At 47.1% G+C, this 15,154-nt stretch overlaps 1 protein-coding gene across 2 annotated transcripts in view; it reads right to left on the reverse strand.

The window, feature by feature from the left end:
- LOC144155301 (uncharacterized) overlaps window positions 1-15,154 on the reverse strand; it is a 43,242-nt gene that overhangs the window by 10,251 nt on the left and 17,837 nt on the right. Inside the window, exons 4-6 of one of the 2 annotated variants that reach the window (XM_077686646.1) lie at window positions 14,049-14,649; window positions 11,413-11,827; window positions 3,155-3,336 (exon numbers count right to left, since the gene is read on the reverse strand). In XM_077686646.1, coding sequence (XP_077542772.1) covers window positions 3,155-3,336; window positions 11,413-11,827; window positions 14,049-14,649 — 1,198 coding nt within the window. Of the gene's footprint in view, window positions 1-3,154; window positions 3,337-11,412; window positions 11,828-14,048; window positions 14,653-15,154 lie in introns of both variants that reach the window. The other variant, XM_077686645.1, reaches the window with a different exon arrangement.

Genomic DNA, 15,154 nt, shown 5'->3' on the forward strand with positions numbered 1-15,154 from the left:
AAAAGCCTAAATCTTCGGTTAATTAGATGCAGCCAAACCCGGATTTTATGAATTTCCAGAATCAATGAACAAACTCGGCTTCACCCCGCAGTAGACCGCAAACTTAATGCTCCCTCAATATTTGTGTTGTGATAAACATTTCCTTTTCAATTTCCCAAATACCAAGCGATTAAATCCATTGATTCCTCCAGCACTTCCTTTTCAACCATCACGGATATTTCATTTCCATTTCTGGTCACCCTACGCTTGCAACAATCCTTGTCTTTTTTCTCTACTGCACGTCTGCACTCTTGCTACAAAGGCTCCTCAGTACTCTGGCTGACAATTCTTGGTCATCCATCTAAGCAAGCCTCTCCCTCAATGCACATTTTACTCTATACTTCCCTCGCTTCAAAGGAAACAGCGCATGTATCTTGGGTGGAAATGGGTTTGAGCCTTTCCGAGCAGCTCAGGCAACAGGAATAATACTGTTCTGAAGCAGCTTTGGAGTTTCAAAAGGGGAATATTGGAGCAGTGTGAGTCTGTCTAGGAGCAAATTTCTAGTCATATATCATTTAATCACAATGTTTCATTTTTGGTGAACACAAAAACAAAAATTCAAATGCCTTTTAATCAACATCCAATCAATACTGAGCCGACCACTTTGTCAACAAGTTTGAAGAATATACGAATTAAAGCATCGCAGCTCACGGAGCAATTAAAATAGCTACACCTAACTAGACTTCAAACAAGCAAAAAATAAGTGTTCCCGTTATTACAACACCATAACAGTCATGAGAAACAACCGAGAAAACCAGAGATAGACGAAATGGTCTCGTCTTTCACCTAAGATTAAAGGTTTACCTTCAATCTGCATTTTTTTGAGACTAGACAAACAAAAAAAAACTAACAAAAACTAAGAGAGGACGAAATTAACATGAAAAGAAACTATGAGGAAACGAGATAATTTGAGCTAAACCTGACTAGACTCCAGAGAAATTAAAAATAAATGTTCAAGTTCACAAAACAAAAGACAAAAAATGTCCTAGCGCATTACCTGCAACTATTGAACAAGTAATCCACTTCTAAGTAAAAGACCGTACAACTGTGTCTTGTTTATCCAATTCATCAATCTCAGTGTTCATAAACTTTTTTCTCAAGCATAAACAGTGGGCTTAACAGAGGGAGGATGGTCCCTTCAGAAAGGCAGTGCTGTACTAGCTGTTAGACACACCTACCGAGCTGATTACTTGTAGACAGCTGCTAACATAACAGAATATCCCTTCTTGCTTGTGCCAGGGCCGCACCTGTTATTTCATCTTGTTCCCTCGATGCAGCACGGCGGCATCGTTTGCAACGTTTGCAACGTCAAGCACACTTGCAATATGATAAAACGGTGAAAGACCCATTGAACAGCAAAACTACTTATTTTTTGCTTTTAGCTATAAGCAAGAAGATCGCAGCGACTGCTGGTGACGACGCATGCGTCGCAGCACAGAGTGCTGTGCGGTGAAGCTGCATTTAGGGGCAAAGTTTGCGCACCCGCCCGCACCCAAGTTCACTTCGAAGTGCCGTGAAACTGCGCCACCACTTGGAGCCCAGGAAAATGTGACGAGTGACTCAGAGCATCAGTCCTTAGTAGAGGTCCTTGGACCTTTAACATCAGCTCTTTTACCACCAGTAAAAGTACGGCTTAATTTAACCCTTTAGCCGCCAACCCCGAGTCACACTCGTCCGGCTCGATTTTCCACTCCTTTTGCCACCAAAGACGTATCACAGCTGTCAATTGCTTTGCTTGCAATTTTCAACTCTAAATGGTGGTAGTTCTCTATGAAAAACCGCATTTCATGCCTTTCGCGCGTGCTTTAAGCTTGGCAACAGTTGAGGACTGCCAAGTCGGGCTTTGCGTGACACCGTGCTTCAAAATCTACCACACAAAGAACGGCTATTAATCATAAAGGCTTTTGTTACGACGAAGCAACGTCTGTGCAATTTTCAGTGTGTTACCGTGTATGGCATCAAATAAACACTCCGATTTTCAGTACGTTCTGACCCATTACCATAGCATGCATTGAGGGAAAGCCACTCTCAACAGCAGTTTTTTTTCTTTAATTTCTCTGCTAGTTTCAAACAGAAATCAATGATGTAATATATATTCTCAGAATCAAAATTGCATGAAAAAAAGTATGACTACTTAAAAAAATTTGCCGATTTTGGGACGTTTTTCCGAAGATAAATTCGCAATTAAAGAGTTAAAGAGACCCTGCAACGCTTTTTGAGCACGGCGTTTAGATTAGACAGCCAGGAATACCTGTGCCAAATATTACACGTGCACGTGAAGCGGTGAGCGCGCAAATCGCTGTGAAAGACGCAGAAAAACCAACCGCGCTCTCTTCAATTTTCCTCATTATGCACCCCTGGCATGGCCTAAACGACGTCATTGCGGCCATGGCTGTCCTATTGGCTGTCGCTGGTCAACTTCGTGGCTTATTTCTCACATTTCCTGTGACAATCCACAGTCATCGGCGCTGTGTACCAACCTGTTCTATACCCGAACCTGTACACATAGTTTTGGCGTTTCTTTTGTTTTTGAGTGCGCGGGGAGATTGAGTGACGAACTCAATACTCCCCTTTCAACAAGACCACTCGACAACAAACGTTTATTGCTTCAAAAACGCCTTACCAGTCTGACCGCGCTTGCGAGCAGGCAGCCATGCCTGCTTTTTTGTGGCACCAGACCGGAAATGACCCCTCCACGTTGCGGAGAAAAGGAGAAAACTCCCAAGCCTGTGATATATAGAAGGTTGCCGAAGGGAACGCCGCGAGACGCCCCCCTCTTAGGGGGAGAGAGCGTGCAGCTTTCGTCACATTGTCTGCGGTCGAGTTGAGAGGGAACAATTGTGCGCGATTTTTCATCGCGCGTAGTTTCAGTGATAGTGAACGGATTTTCATAATTCTTGCGGGAGGAGATTGCTGGGACAATAGACTTTACCCCAAAATACATTCCGAGTAGTTGATGGTAAGTGCTGCAGGGTCCCTTCAAGGAGTACTGTAGATGGTTGAAATTAGTACAGGCCAAGAACACGCTCACCTCCCACTGTTACAACAATGCACCAAAACATGTTCCCCACTGCCAGGGGAAAAAAAAAGAAGAAACGGTTTGGCCAACACTTACGTCCCACTTGGGTCTTGGAGTTGGAGCTGCAGGCACTGGTTCCATTGGTCACTGAACATCCACAGGGCTCCACCTTGCACTTGTCCACTGGCTGCGAAATGGGCTGGTGCGTTGCTCGCACAGGGAACGGTGGATACAGGGAGCAGCCCATGCGCGACTTGTCGTTCAAGCTAGAGCTCAGGCTGCAAGAAAACCGGTTGCCCCTGCTCAGTTCGTGGGGCCCCATGGCACGCTAGCCTTCTTTTTTTGAGCTAGAAAGAAGCAAGGCCACAGCACTCGCAGCGTCATTTTGACATGTCTGCAGGCCTGACAAAGCTGATGGCAGAGCTACAAAAGAGCCTGATGCACGAGCCTACGATTGGATCAGGTCACAATTAAAAGTACAAACTACCCAAAATCCAAGGCTAAAACAGCCCTCTTTTTAACAGCTGCTAAGCCCTTGACAATGCAACTTCAAAGTATTGAGTACGATTTCCAGCTACTTTTGCATTTTTTATAGAGACCTGTCCTTGGTAATGCGTACTTAAGGCCCACACAAAAATAAAACCACTTTCAAAGAACCTGGACAGTAATATAACAGACATTAATAATGACGTTTATTCAACCTAAACATGTACAACATGGGCACACCAATGCCACAAGTCGGCTTGTGTATCTGCAACTTCCCATCCCTGATGCATGTTCAAACACATTTAATACAATAAAATTATATAATGTTATTTGGTCTGGTTAGCCTCCTTACCGACCTTAAATGCTACGGAGGCCCATCTGGTCGGGCTTCCATCATGCATCAGACTACCAAGCGGGAGCTGAAACGTTAATCTCACTAACTTTGTAGTCGGCGTCATTGGCTTTATTGTTCAAAATACTTGCAAGTGCTGTTTGTAGTCAGAGCTATGGTCATGTGGGTCTCTGCGCTGTTTAAATTTGTTTTTCACCCACATATGACTTCTAAAATGCAAAAAAAAAAAAAAAAAAAAGGTCACCATGAACCCTTATTGGACAAGAAGTGAGACAGTTGACCTTTCAGATTCTGCAATGCCCTCAAAGTACTACTCCAAACAAGCCTACATCTTGTTCTTTTGTTTTTTGTCGACATGTGCAAGAAAACATTGCTTCTGCTACTCCACAAACAGGGAGCTTTGGCCTAATTTTGTAGTGTTAACATAAGCAGGCACCATTTAAAGCATTGCAAGAAAAAGATAAAAGGCAGTGCCTCTCTCTGTTTCAGTGTTCAGCTTTGGCCCATCCGAGAGCTCGTCATGGCATGCAATCTTGACTTCCGTTTAGATTACGTTCAGTGATTCAACCCCAGTGTGCAAGGGTAGATATCGCAAAAAAAGAGAAAAAAAAAAAAAAAAAAGAACAAGGGCTGTGCACAAAGAACACATGCCTTATTTGTACTACTTTTCATGGAGAAAAAAGCAGCCTAACCTTTATTCACTATTCGTTGAAACACTTTGAAATTTTCTCATTCTGTTTAAACTGAATATCAAATATTTATGGGTGTGCGTAGGGTTACCACCTTTCCCTAAATAAAAAACCGGCCCTTCCGGGGGGGGGGGGGGGGGGCGTGGTATAGAGAATGTTTAATTTGTGTTAAAAAAGCCGCCCAGTGCCACTTATTATGGCGTTTTCTTAGAGAGAAATGAACATAACACATAACGTTTGTACTGAAAGTGATTGAGAGCCTGTTTTTATGCTCTGTATGTGCTTGACTAAAAAGTAACCGCCATTGTTGACCGCGGCAGCAGCATTTCGTTGTTTTGTTCCTCCCTTAGCACCCCCTCCATCTCAGGCAGCGCGCTCTCTTCCGCGTGTTTTCTCTGCTCGCGTGTATTTGCGCAGCTTGTCGACATGTATTTATAATCGTTGTTATTGAATTGATGCTTATAAAATGCCAAAACAGACATAATCGCGACACGAGGGCCAAAAAACCGGCCAATGACGGCCGGTTTTAAAGGAGCCATGAAGACAAAATACAAGTTGTGTTTATTAGAAAGACTGCTTAGTCCCGATAACAATGATACCAATATTATCGCAATCTTCGAACAAATAACGGAGATATTAAAGAAAACGTGTGAAGCAGTCGCGACCCCCCAGCCAATTTCCCGCAACTTTTCTATGACGTCATGGAACCTTGTTTGTGCGATTGGCGGCCGCCTAACTGACCTGCTGCGACGACACATGACTGGACGTCTGTAATGGGGCCTCTAGTTCCATTTGACCGCATCACTTGAATGCTAACGTGCAGTTAACGCACTGAAAATTATGTTTTATTGTTGGCCCGTATGACGTCATTCCTGCTCATAACACGTCACTGTGGCGCAAAATTTGAAAGTTTTTAAATACTTCTTGCTTTTTTGTTGTTAAAAAACATCTTTTGGGGCTGTAATGGAGCTGAGTGAGATACTGAATCCTAGTTCTTTCAAATTACACGAAGTTGTATTTTCTCTTCATGGCTCCTTTAAGTATGGACCGGCAACCGGCCCGCTGTTTAAAAAACCGGCCGGGCCGGTCCAAAACCGGGCAGGTGGCAACCCTAGGTGTGTGAATATTTGAAACTTCCAAATATCGAAGCAAATATTGCGATATTCAATGCCTTCAAATAAAATAGCACTATTCGAAAACTTCGGATATTTTCCAAGTATTTTGAAGTTCAAAAACGCAAAGGGACAGTTATTCTAATGAACTCTGATACACAATACTATGCCTTGTTGACAATGAGGAATATCTTACTAAAAACACATGAAAAATAAATTCTTTACAAAGAGTTTGAATTACGACAAGCCCCTGTAATCCACCTATAATCAGCCTCTGCTAGGGTACTGGTGACCTGCTGCTGAGAGCAAGAGGCAGGTGTTTGTGGAGCCCCCTTTACTCCTTGGCATTGGGCCAAATCCCCAACCTGGCACTTCTCTTTTGGCATTCTGAAAAAATCCTCCTCAAGCTTCCCAGGTCGACGATCCAAAGAAGGCCAAGCTGTGTACTGACATAGTCCCCGAGTCCCCAGTTTTCTGCTCAAATAATATGCAAAGTTAGTCATCTATTAAAGAGACACTGAAGTGAATTTGTCAAGCTCCCGGTTTTGCTTGCACTGCGTAGACTGGTTCAAATTACTACACTTTTCATCGTTTATCTGCTTGATAAGTCGGTAATTATTTTATAAATCGGGAAAAAAGAAAAACTACCATGCGCGGTCTGTGGCGGCCGCACCAACTAAAGGCATGTGCCACCTCGGGAGGAGGTGGCACCGTGATTGGACGATGTCCAAGGTTAGCATTCAAACAAGTTTCGGTTTCGGTTCTGTGAAACAACATGACTGACATCCTACGGCATCGTTTTATGGGCATTCTCGATATCTCAGTAATCGTCCTACCGCGCTTATGCCATGTTGTCGGCTGTAATATACCTAACATAAGCCTCCCAGGACGGCTTGGCATCGTAGAAATCACTAGCCGAGGCCTACGCAGTGGATGAACGCCCTCCGCGTCACCACAGACGCTGAAATGCCATGCGCTTTTCCCGCATATTCGGAGCTTGCCTCACTCATGCCTGTATCGTAAAAAGCGTGTTCGCCCCAGGCCAAGGGTGTGCTGATTCTGGCCTGTGCCCACTGCCTGCAAGCAGTCGGTGCTTGTGGCAACAGCACGCCAATGAGAACTGGCTAGCGCGTCAGAACTGGCTAGCGCATCAGCGTCAGCGCGCGTTCTGCGAACTCGCTCGTGGAGCAGTGAACGTTACAGACCAAAAATGGTGAACTCGGGTTAGAAAACATCGGCCGCAAACGAAAAAAATCAACTTACAAAAAAAAAAAAAAAAGCATGCACCCTCACGGATTCGAACTTGCGACTTGCAAAACAAAAATCCTAGCGCTTCAGACCACTCGGCCCCAGCCTTGCCGAAATGGGATATATAAGGTATATAATGTACAACCAGTTTACACTTTTATTTAGTTTTAGCATTTGAAGTACTTTAGCTATTTGTTGAAAACTGCTCCTGCAGTAAGCGTCCCCCAAACTTCCACAATATCTCATGTCTACCACTTGCATTTCTTACATGGAAAAGCATTCGCAGATGTGTGGTCGTGCGGCTGACCGCTGTGCTTGTTCACCCAGCGCAAAAAAGTGCTTCCCGCTCTCTAGTTTTGCACTGTACGGTAAAAGTTTCAGTTGATTTTATTTCCTTAGTACCTATATTGACTTCGCTGGCTTTTCCCCCGCCTTCAAGTGGCATTAGGTTTTCCTACTAGCGTAAAGTCAGCGAAGCGTCGCATGTGCACTTGTGCAGCGCTTGTGTGGAGCGACCCAGACTGAGTTTGATACAGTGTACAAACAAACCAAGTAAAGAAAGGCACATTCTGCCATTCACAAACGTGTTGTGGCTTGGTTTCAACTGATCGAGCGAATTGCGACAACCCATCGGCGGCCGGCGGCCTAAACGTTGGGCCGACTGACTCTGTCGCGGAAGGTCGGCAAGCCGTGCAGTAGCGCAGCGAATTGCCAGCTCATCTCCTCCTGACGTCACACGAAAACGCCACAGAAAATGGGCGAGGGTGCAGAGAAGAGGGCAGCATTTACGAATCGATTTTTTTACTAAATAAATTCGTGTAAACGCGCTCAGAGTGGTCGAAACAAGGCCTACAGACTCCGGACTACAATTTGCGCTAGTAATCCCGCAATGTTTACAAATCACTTCAGTGTCCCTTTAATTGTGTAATATTCCTTGTTTTTATGTAGGACACAGGAAAAATGATGAGCTTGTGTAGCTTTCTCGACAAGAAGGCGTTGACATTGTGGAAATCGTGAAGCTAGCTTGCACGTTTGTTATCGCACACTTCTGCCAATTTTGAAGTGCCAATTTTGATACATTTATATTAGGAATGAAATGCCCTTCATGGAACCCATATTTAGGATTCTTGTGCATGCATGTGAGAACATTCGCAGCAAAAGCTTTTTTTTAAATAAAATTCATACGTTGTTAGTATGCACCGGCAAAAAGAACCCCCGAGTAGGTGCAAAGTAGGGATGACATGACCCCACCCAACGCCGCCCGTATAAACATTGCTAACGCGTCGGCCGCCTTCCAATGGGAACGGTAGGGACGCTTAGTTCAGGCACTCATCCACTATGTGGCGCGCACCGGCGGACGCTCCGCCTTACGTCACTGCTCGCGAGTCGCGAACGCTGCACCCACTTCTACGACGTGTGTCTGTCAGCTTGCTTGTTGGGTTTCAAGAGCGGTTTCGGTCACATCTTAGCCGTGACGGGGCGATAGTTCTGGGGAGCACTGCAGATCTCGTTCAACGTGTCATCTGCATCATACCTTCTGCATTTTTCGAAATATGACTGACGGAGGACAAACTGAAATAGTGTAAGGACATAATAATTTTCGGGTAGACAAATAGCAAACAGAAAAACAACATTTTCGGATGGTACAGCCATTATTTTTCTGATATTTCTCTCTCTGGAGCATTTACTGAAGAGAAAAATGCGTGCACATTTTTTGTTCAAGCGTTCACTTACACCTTTACTTTCCAAAAAATATTGCGTGCTTGTAAATTTCAGGAGATGAAGAAAACAAAAGGATCAGCAGTTGAGGGTCCTACCACACTGTCCGGGCGCTTCTACACTACAGTTCTCAATTTTAAACTGCGTACCGATGCGGAGTGCGAATAGCGTGGACAAAACGATGCTGAAATGCGGAGGGGACAGAGAGGGACGCCCAACTCAGAAACTTTCGGGGCCCGTGATCCAAGTAGATAAGCGCGCAAAGCCGGCATCAGCCTGCGGCAGCTCAAGTGATGTTGCGTCCGCCGTGGCAAAGGCGGTTTTATCAGCGACAGGCCAGGATAAACAGGCATGGTAAGAAACTAGAAGGTTTAGGAGCGCCGCCTGGGTAACGCTAGACAAACTGCCAACTATTTTGCATAGTTTCCGAGAAGCGGTGCTGGCTGGCGGACATGAAAGCACGCAGGAAGGCTACGGAGCGAGAAAGGGTAGGAGAGAGCCGCAGGAGAGTGGCTGTTTGGCCATTTTTCGCTCACACGTTAGGCAATGTTTATACAGGCGGCGTTGCCCCACCATAAAGGCATGCTGGCAGAGTTTAAAAATAGGGTTAACTTTTCATGCCTAGCATTGCCGTATACGAGTTTCCTTTTTAGAACTGACATGAACGTTCGTAGAACGTCCATTTACATTTTTTTTTTTAAACAATGCATCAATAGCACCTTGCCAGAGAATACACCATCATTACACTCACACAGGAACACTTATTGTTGAGGTTATCACATATGATAAAACTTGCCACCATATAAATTTTAATACCACCAATAAAGATAAAAGCAGCGGAATCAGCTTTCATTAATGTTTTATGCCATACAAAAATTTTGCTCTTTTAAAAAAGTCATTTTTCTCCAGGTCACTTCCATCAATTAATTTGTCTTTCCTGTTTCTTGCTTCCATTCAAATGCATGAATTTCCCCCCTTGATTCAGCAAAGTAGTCATGAGGGGCAGGCCAAGTTTAACAAAGTTTTAGTATCACCACATACGCAACTCGTACCCTCCTAAGCCGCAAAACCAATTGACTGCGGTGTTTAACGTCCCAACGCTACACCCAGGCTATGAGGCATGCCAAAGTGGAGGGCTCCGGATTAATTTTGACCACCTGTGGATCTTAAACTTGCACTGAAATCTTGGCCCACGGGTGTTTTCGCTTTTTACCTCCATCAGAAAAGCAGCTGGGATTGAACCCACGTCCTTGGACTCGGCATAATAACGCCATAGCAACTGAGACACTGCAGCGGGTCCACAGCAGCAAAACTAAATATCTGTTGAGAATTCAAGATGCACTAAAAAAAAAAAAAAGTGTTTTCTTTTATGCAAATGCATGAAGGTTGCTCGTAAAACTAATAATACAAAAGCAGTTTCTTATCTTCCTGGTGGCCCAGACATGGATATATAAATAGCTCATGCGTTCCTAGGTCTAGTAAACTAGGTTTAGCTGCCTAAGGGCTACACTCTCAAGGTTGTACAGTGGAACCCCGATTGTATGTCCCTCGGTTTTACGACGACCCACTTACGATGACCCATCACTACGGTCCCAGCAAAGCCCCCGTAGAAACAGTTCATTACAAACCCTTATTATAAAACGCTCCGGTGCATGCAGGCCACTTTATACGACGGACACTGGTGGGGATAAACTGGCATTTTTTCCACCTTTTACGCCGCTTTGCCACCTCACCCCAACTTTTTTTTTTGTAACCCCCGTTTGGCACTACTTGATGTGCAAAGGTAAACAGTGTGCGGTGACTTGCTGAACAGACTCAAGCAAACAGGCAGGTACTGGTGGGTGGGAAACTTCGACGGCCCCACCCCTCCCATGCAGCAGCAGAGTGCCAATGCGCCACCTGCAAAAGTCCAGGTGGACTGCCAATCTGAAGCTCCCATCGAGCCGAGCCGACGAACGTGGCCATCCCCACCGAAACTACCAAACTCCCACTTTCCTCGCCTGCTTGCCCTCACATGTAAGACTTGCCTGCGACCTTGGCCACACTCTCGCCTTTTCCCTTCTTGTACTGCTCCGTGCATTACGCGTCTTCCCAGCTTATCCAGTGGGGGAACAGGCAATTGGAGACCTGGAGCAGTGCTCTGAGCACCAGAAATGAGGATTTGGAGTACACTTTCCAGCTTTTGGAGCAGGCTGTTTTGGAGAACTTTGTATTGTAAGGACTACTACTCAGAGCCATGCAATTCCTGAACACAAGCAGAAAGGGGACAACTGGTCCGAGTTGGGCTTAAGCTAAAGTACAACGGGTTATATTGAGGTTCAACTGTACTACGATGATGATGGTTGGATGTTAATGGCACAAGGCCAACTGGGGTCAACTGTACTACGAGCTCAGCGTAAAAGATTTGGCAGTTTCTTTGTGCCCTTCTGCTTCTGCTCTAGCACAAGTTGCTGCATGCAATTCCTCTCTCTCAGTGGCTCACATTCATGCTGGGTACCACCTGTGCATTGACTACTTTGATGTGTGTCCTCTCACTGCACAGGAGCAACCATGAGGAAAGAACACAAAATCATCCGAGGTACGCCATAAAAGGCATTCTGCTAAAGAAAAAAAGAGAGTTAGCTACTAAGCAGCATGGCCTCTGCTTTGAGCTTTAGGCTAAAGACAGGAGTTTTCAGAATCGGAGCGACCACAGCATGTGCTTTCAGTCAGCACTGGGGCACAGGGCCCCGCGGATGCTGCACTCACTGGTTTTCCTTGACATGACGCTCGAGCGCTATCGAGTCCTCCCCCGCAAAGTGGCACTTGTTGCACAGATGCTTCCCGTGAACCTTGAGCACGTGCGTGTTGAGCCGCTCCGACCGGGCTGCCTTGTACTCGCAGAAGGGGCACGAGAAGGGCTTGATGTGTGTGTTGAGGTGCCGCCGCAGGCACCAGCCATCCACGCCCCGCCAGGGGCAGTAGGCACAGGCAAACGTCTTGGCAGCTGCCGTGCCGCTCGCAGCCGCGGCTGCTGCCTTGGCTGACCGCTTGCCCTTGGCCCCTGCCGCTTCCTGAGGCAGACCCGCGGAGCAGCCGCCCATGATGGCCTTCGGGCCCGGCCCGCCGCCACTGCACACGCTGGGCGCACTGCCCGCGTGGAAGCCCCAGGCCTGCATGCCGCCTGCACGCACACACACACATGCATAGCCGCCTCAATCAATCCGTGCAATGCTGCCCGTGACCATCTCAAGTACTAGCACACTTGTCATAGCATGCCGATCCACTCCTACTGCCCCAGCCTGCGGCACTCTGCAAAGATGTGAGCGGGAGAGAAAATGGGCAGAAATAGTACTGGAGGGCCTACTTTCATGAATCGCCAAAACTTTTCAAAAAATCAGTTTCACAGAAAATTAGCCAAAAAATTACCATTTCCAAGGTGAAGATATAGTAGACTGATGCAGCACTCTCCCTTCAACGTCAACAAATACCGTACTTACCCGATTCTAACGCGCACTTTTTTTCCGCAAAAAAAAAAGGCCGAAAAATCACATGCGCGTTAGAATCGGATACGAAACCGAAACTGCCGAAACAGCTGAAATTTCATTCCACCCATCGCCATCTCAAGATGGCGCCAAAGCTTTTAGCACCAATTTTTCGGATCTAGGAGCCTAGGCTTTTCTTTCGGCGTTCACACAAATCGTCAAATTATTCCACTTGCGTGCTTGATAACAGCAATGGCAGCAGCGGCAACGAAAATGCGCGGCGGCTCCCACGCATTCACAACGAGCGGTTGGCTGAAGCGTATGCCTCTGGAGAAGCAAGGGGGTGGGCATGCGAGGCGTGGGCCACGATCTCATTGAACATGGTTGAACGTTCGTTCAGAAGTGTGGCATCGCGAACGCGCTTGATGGCACCAATGACGAGATGTTGCGGTCAGCGGAAGGTGACAAGGAGCTCTCGGAGAGCGACGAGGAGTGAGATGAGTGAGATTACTTCGGGGAATAAATCGCCCGTTTCTCTCGCATTTGTTTTTCTTGCTCACAAAGTTCCTTGCGCGTTACAAATGGAGGTGCAAGTTTTTTCGGTTTTTTGCCTGGAAAATCGGGTGCGCGTTAGAATCGGGTAAGTACGGTAAGCAGAAACATGCCGACAAAGGCCCTTACCTAATCACTGTGCTGATTAGAATCATGCTATCATAGAAGCATGTCTATGCCACTCACTGTACTTTTTCAGGCAACTAACTTTCATCATAGTTCCATAACAGTCCCTTCTTCTCTCTCTGTATTTGGGACATTTTTTTTTTTTTTCCATTCGAAAGTTTGCCATGCGGCACAACGGTACGCGAGCTCACAGGTACACAAACAACTTGGCTTCGTGTATAAAGTCCAGAAGTTGTTGATAAATTCAGAAAAACTCGTACATACTTCTAGGATACATGAGAAATCTTTCCTTTTTTCTCTGCGGTGCTGATGCCACAGCAAAGGTTGCAGACGTTTATAACCGTACAATAAACCCCTAATAACGAATTGCTTAGGACAGGAAGCTGATTTCAACTTAGCACTGGAGCTACACCTGGGCTACGAGGCGCACCGTAGTGGAGGGCTCCCAATTAATTTTGACCCCCGGGAATCTTTAGCATGCACCGAAATATCAGCACATGGGCATTTTCACTTTCTCTGACTTCAATCAATCTCGGTCTTCCAAGGTTTTAGTATGTTAGCATACATTTTCCTTCAGCTCAGGCCCAACTCATTATGAATAAATATGCTCACAATGTACTACATGTCACCCTGTAAACATGTTCCTGTGTTGTCAAAGTCAACATTTCCAGGTAAATGAGGAGGATCATGAAAGGGATACGGAAACATTAAATGCACATTTCTGATGAAAATTTTGAAAATTCTGATGAACTGATGATGAAAGTGATTAAAGAATGCATAAAACTCGTCTTAACTTTCAATCTGAATGTTCACAATACGTTTTACTGTCCTTTAAAGGCAAATCTGGGCAAGGTACAGCCTGCAGGCCCTGTCTATCCCTGTCTGGCCTGCGAAGACCACTGAAATGGCCCTCAAACCACATCCTCTGGCGGTGTGCAACTACCACTCCGTAAACAACTAAAAATTTCAATTTGCAGTTGCACTGAGAGTATGTATGAATTATTATTTTCCGCTCTGCACTATCCACCTCCCGCGGAATACACATCCTGAGTTAGCATTTAAGTGCCTGCACTTTTAATTCCCCTGCGGAAATTGGACGTCCGTGCAACACGAAACCTGTGGCAGTCGTGCTGCGGTGTGAAAACTGACGAGTACTTGTGGCCAACATGAGTGAGCATGCAATGAAGAAAACTACCAAGCCATGTACACCCCAGAGCTGCTAAGCCAAGCCAGAGGACTCACCCGTGGGGGCAGGGCAGCCGTTGGTGGGCGGCCCAGGCGACCCCAGGGCCCTGGAGCAGTCTTGGGGGCCCGCGCAGCTGGACGGCTGGGGCAGGCGGCCCCCCCCCGCCCACTGGCCGTTGTTGCTGTGGTGGTGGCCGCCAGCCGCGTGGGCCGTGTGCGCGGCCGAGCGGGGCGGGTGGCGCCGGATCAGGCCAATGTCGTAGGGGTGGTTCTTGTGGATGCGCAGAAAGTGCTTCTTGACGTGGTCGGCTCGGTTAAACAGCTTGAAGCAGACGTAGCAGTGGAAAGGCTTGTCGTCCTTGTGGATGTTCTCGTGCCGGTGGTACAGGTCCCGCCGGTCAGTGGCGTATGGGCAGCGGGGGCACACGTACCGCTTGTCGACGGCCGGAGTGGCCGGGGCCGCAGCGAGGCCCCCTGCGCCGCCGGGTGCCTCCGCTAAGTTCTTGAGGTTCTGCAGCAGCCCCATGATCTCGTCCAGCAGGGGCTGGTCTCGCCACAGGGACGCCGGGGCATTCTGAATGCCGTGCACTTTGCCCAGGTGCAGCCGGACGCACCGAGACCAGGCGCTGCTGTACGGACACTCGGGGCACTGGAACACCTGCTGTTCGGGTCAGCGGGCAAGACAGACTCATTGTAGCCAACTAGCCCCACCCAGAGGCAAGACGTGAGAAAACGGCAATTTTCACCGCTAACTCTCGTGTAACTCTCCACAATAAAGCTGGCTGATGTGCACACCAGTCATTAAAAACCACTGCTTGATTTTCACTTTCATGCAAAATGAGCAACTACACAACTGCTCAACAAAGGCAGGAACGGCAGTATTTGGAGCAGATGAGAAACTTGTGGGAAACAGTTCTGTCATGTTCCCCATTCCTCTCAGCCACCCTTCGAGGTGAGAGGGGGAGATCCTTATCTCTTCTCCGGCGGCCTCGCGCTTCCAGCCGCGGTGCAGGCGCATCGCGGTGGTGACACGGCTGACCCCCTCACGTGACAGGTTTTTCGGGGTCCCGGCAAGCTGGTCCGCGGGACGAGGGAAGGGGCTTTGTGGATCGGGACGTTCGAAACGGCACATGTGAGTACCGGAGCTCCGGTTTTTGCCTTCT

The sequence above is a fragment of the Haemaphysalis longicornis genome, unplaced genomic scaffold (genome assembly GCF_048455015.1).
Source record: "Haemaphysalis longicornis isolate Haplotype H1 unplaced genomic scaffold, Haemaphysalis longicornis Haplotype H1 scaffold_1, whole genome shotgun sequence".
In the NCBI taxonomy this organism is placed as follows: domain Eukaryota; kingdom Metazoa; phylum Arthropoda; class Arachnida; order Ixodida; family Ixodidae; genus Haemaphysalis; species Haemaphysalis longicornis.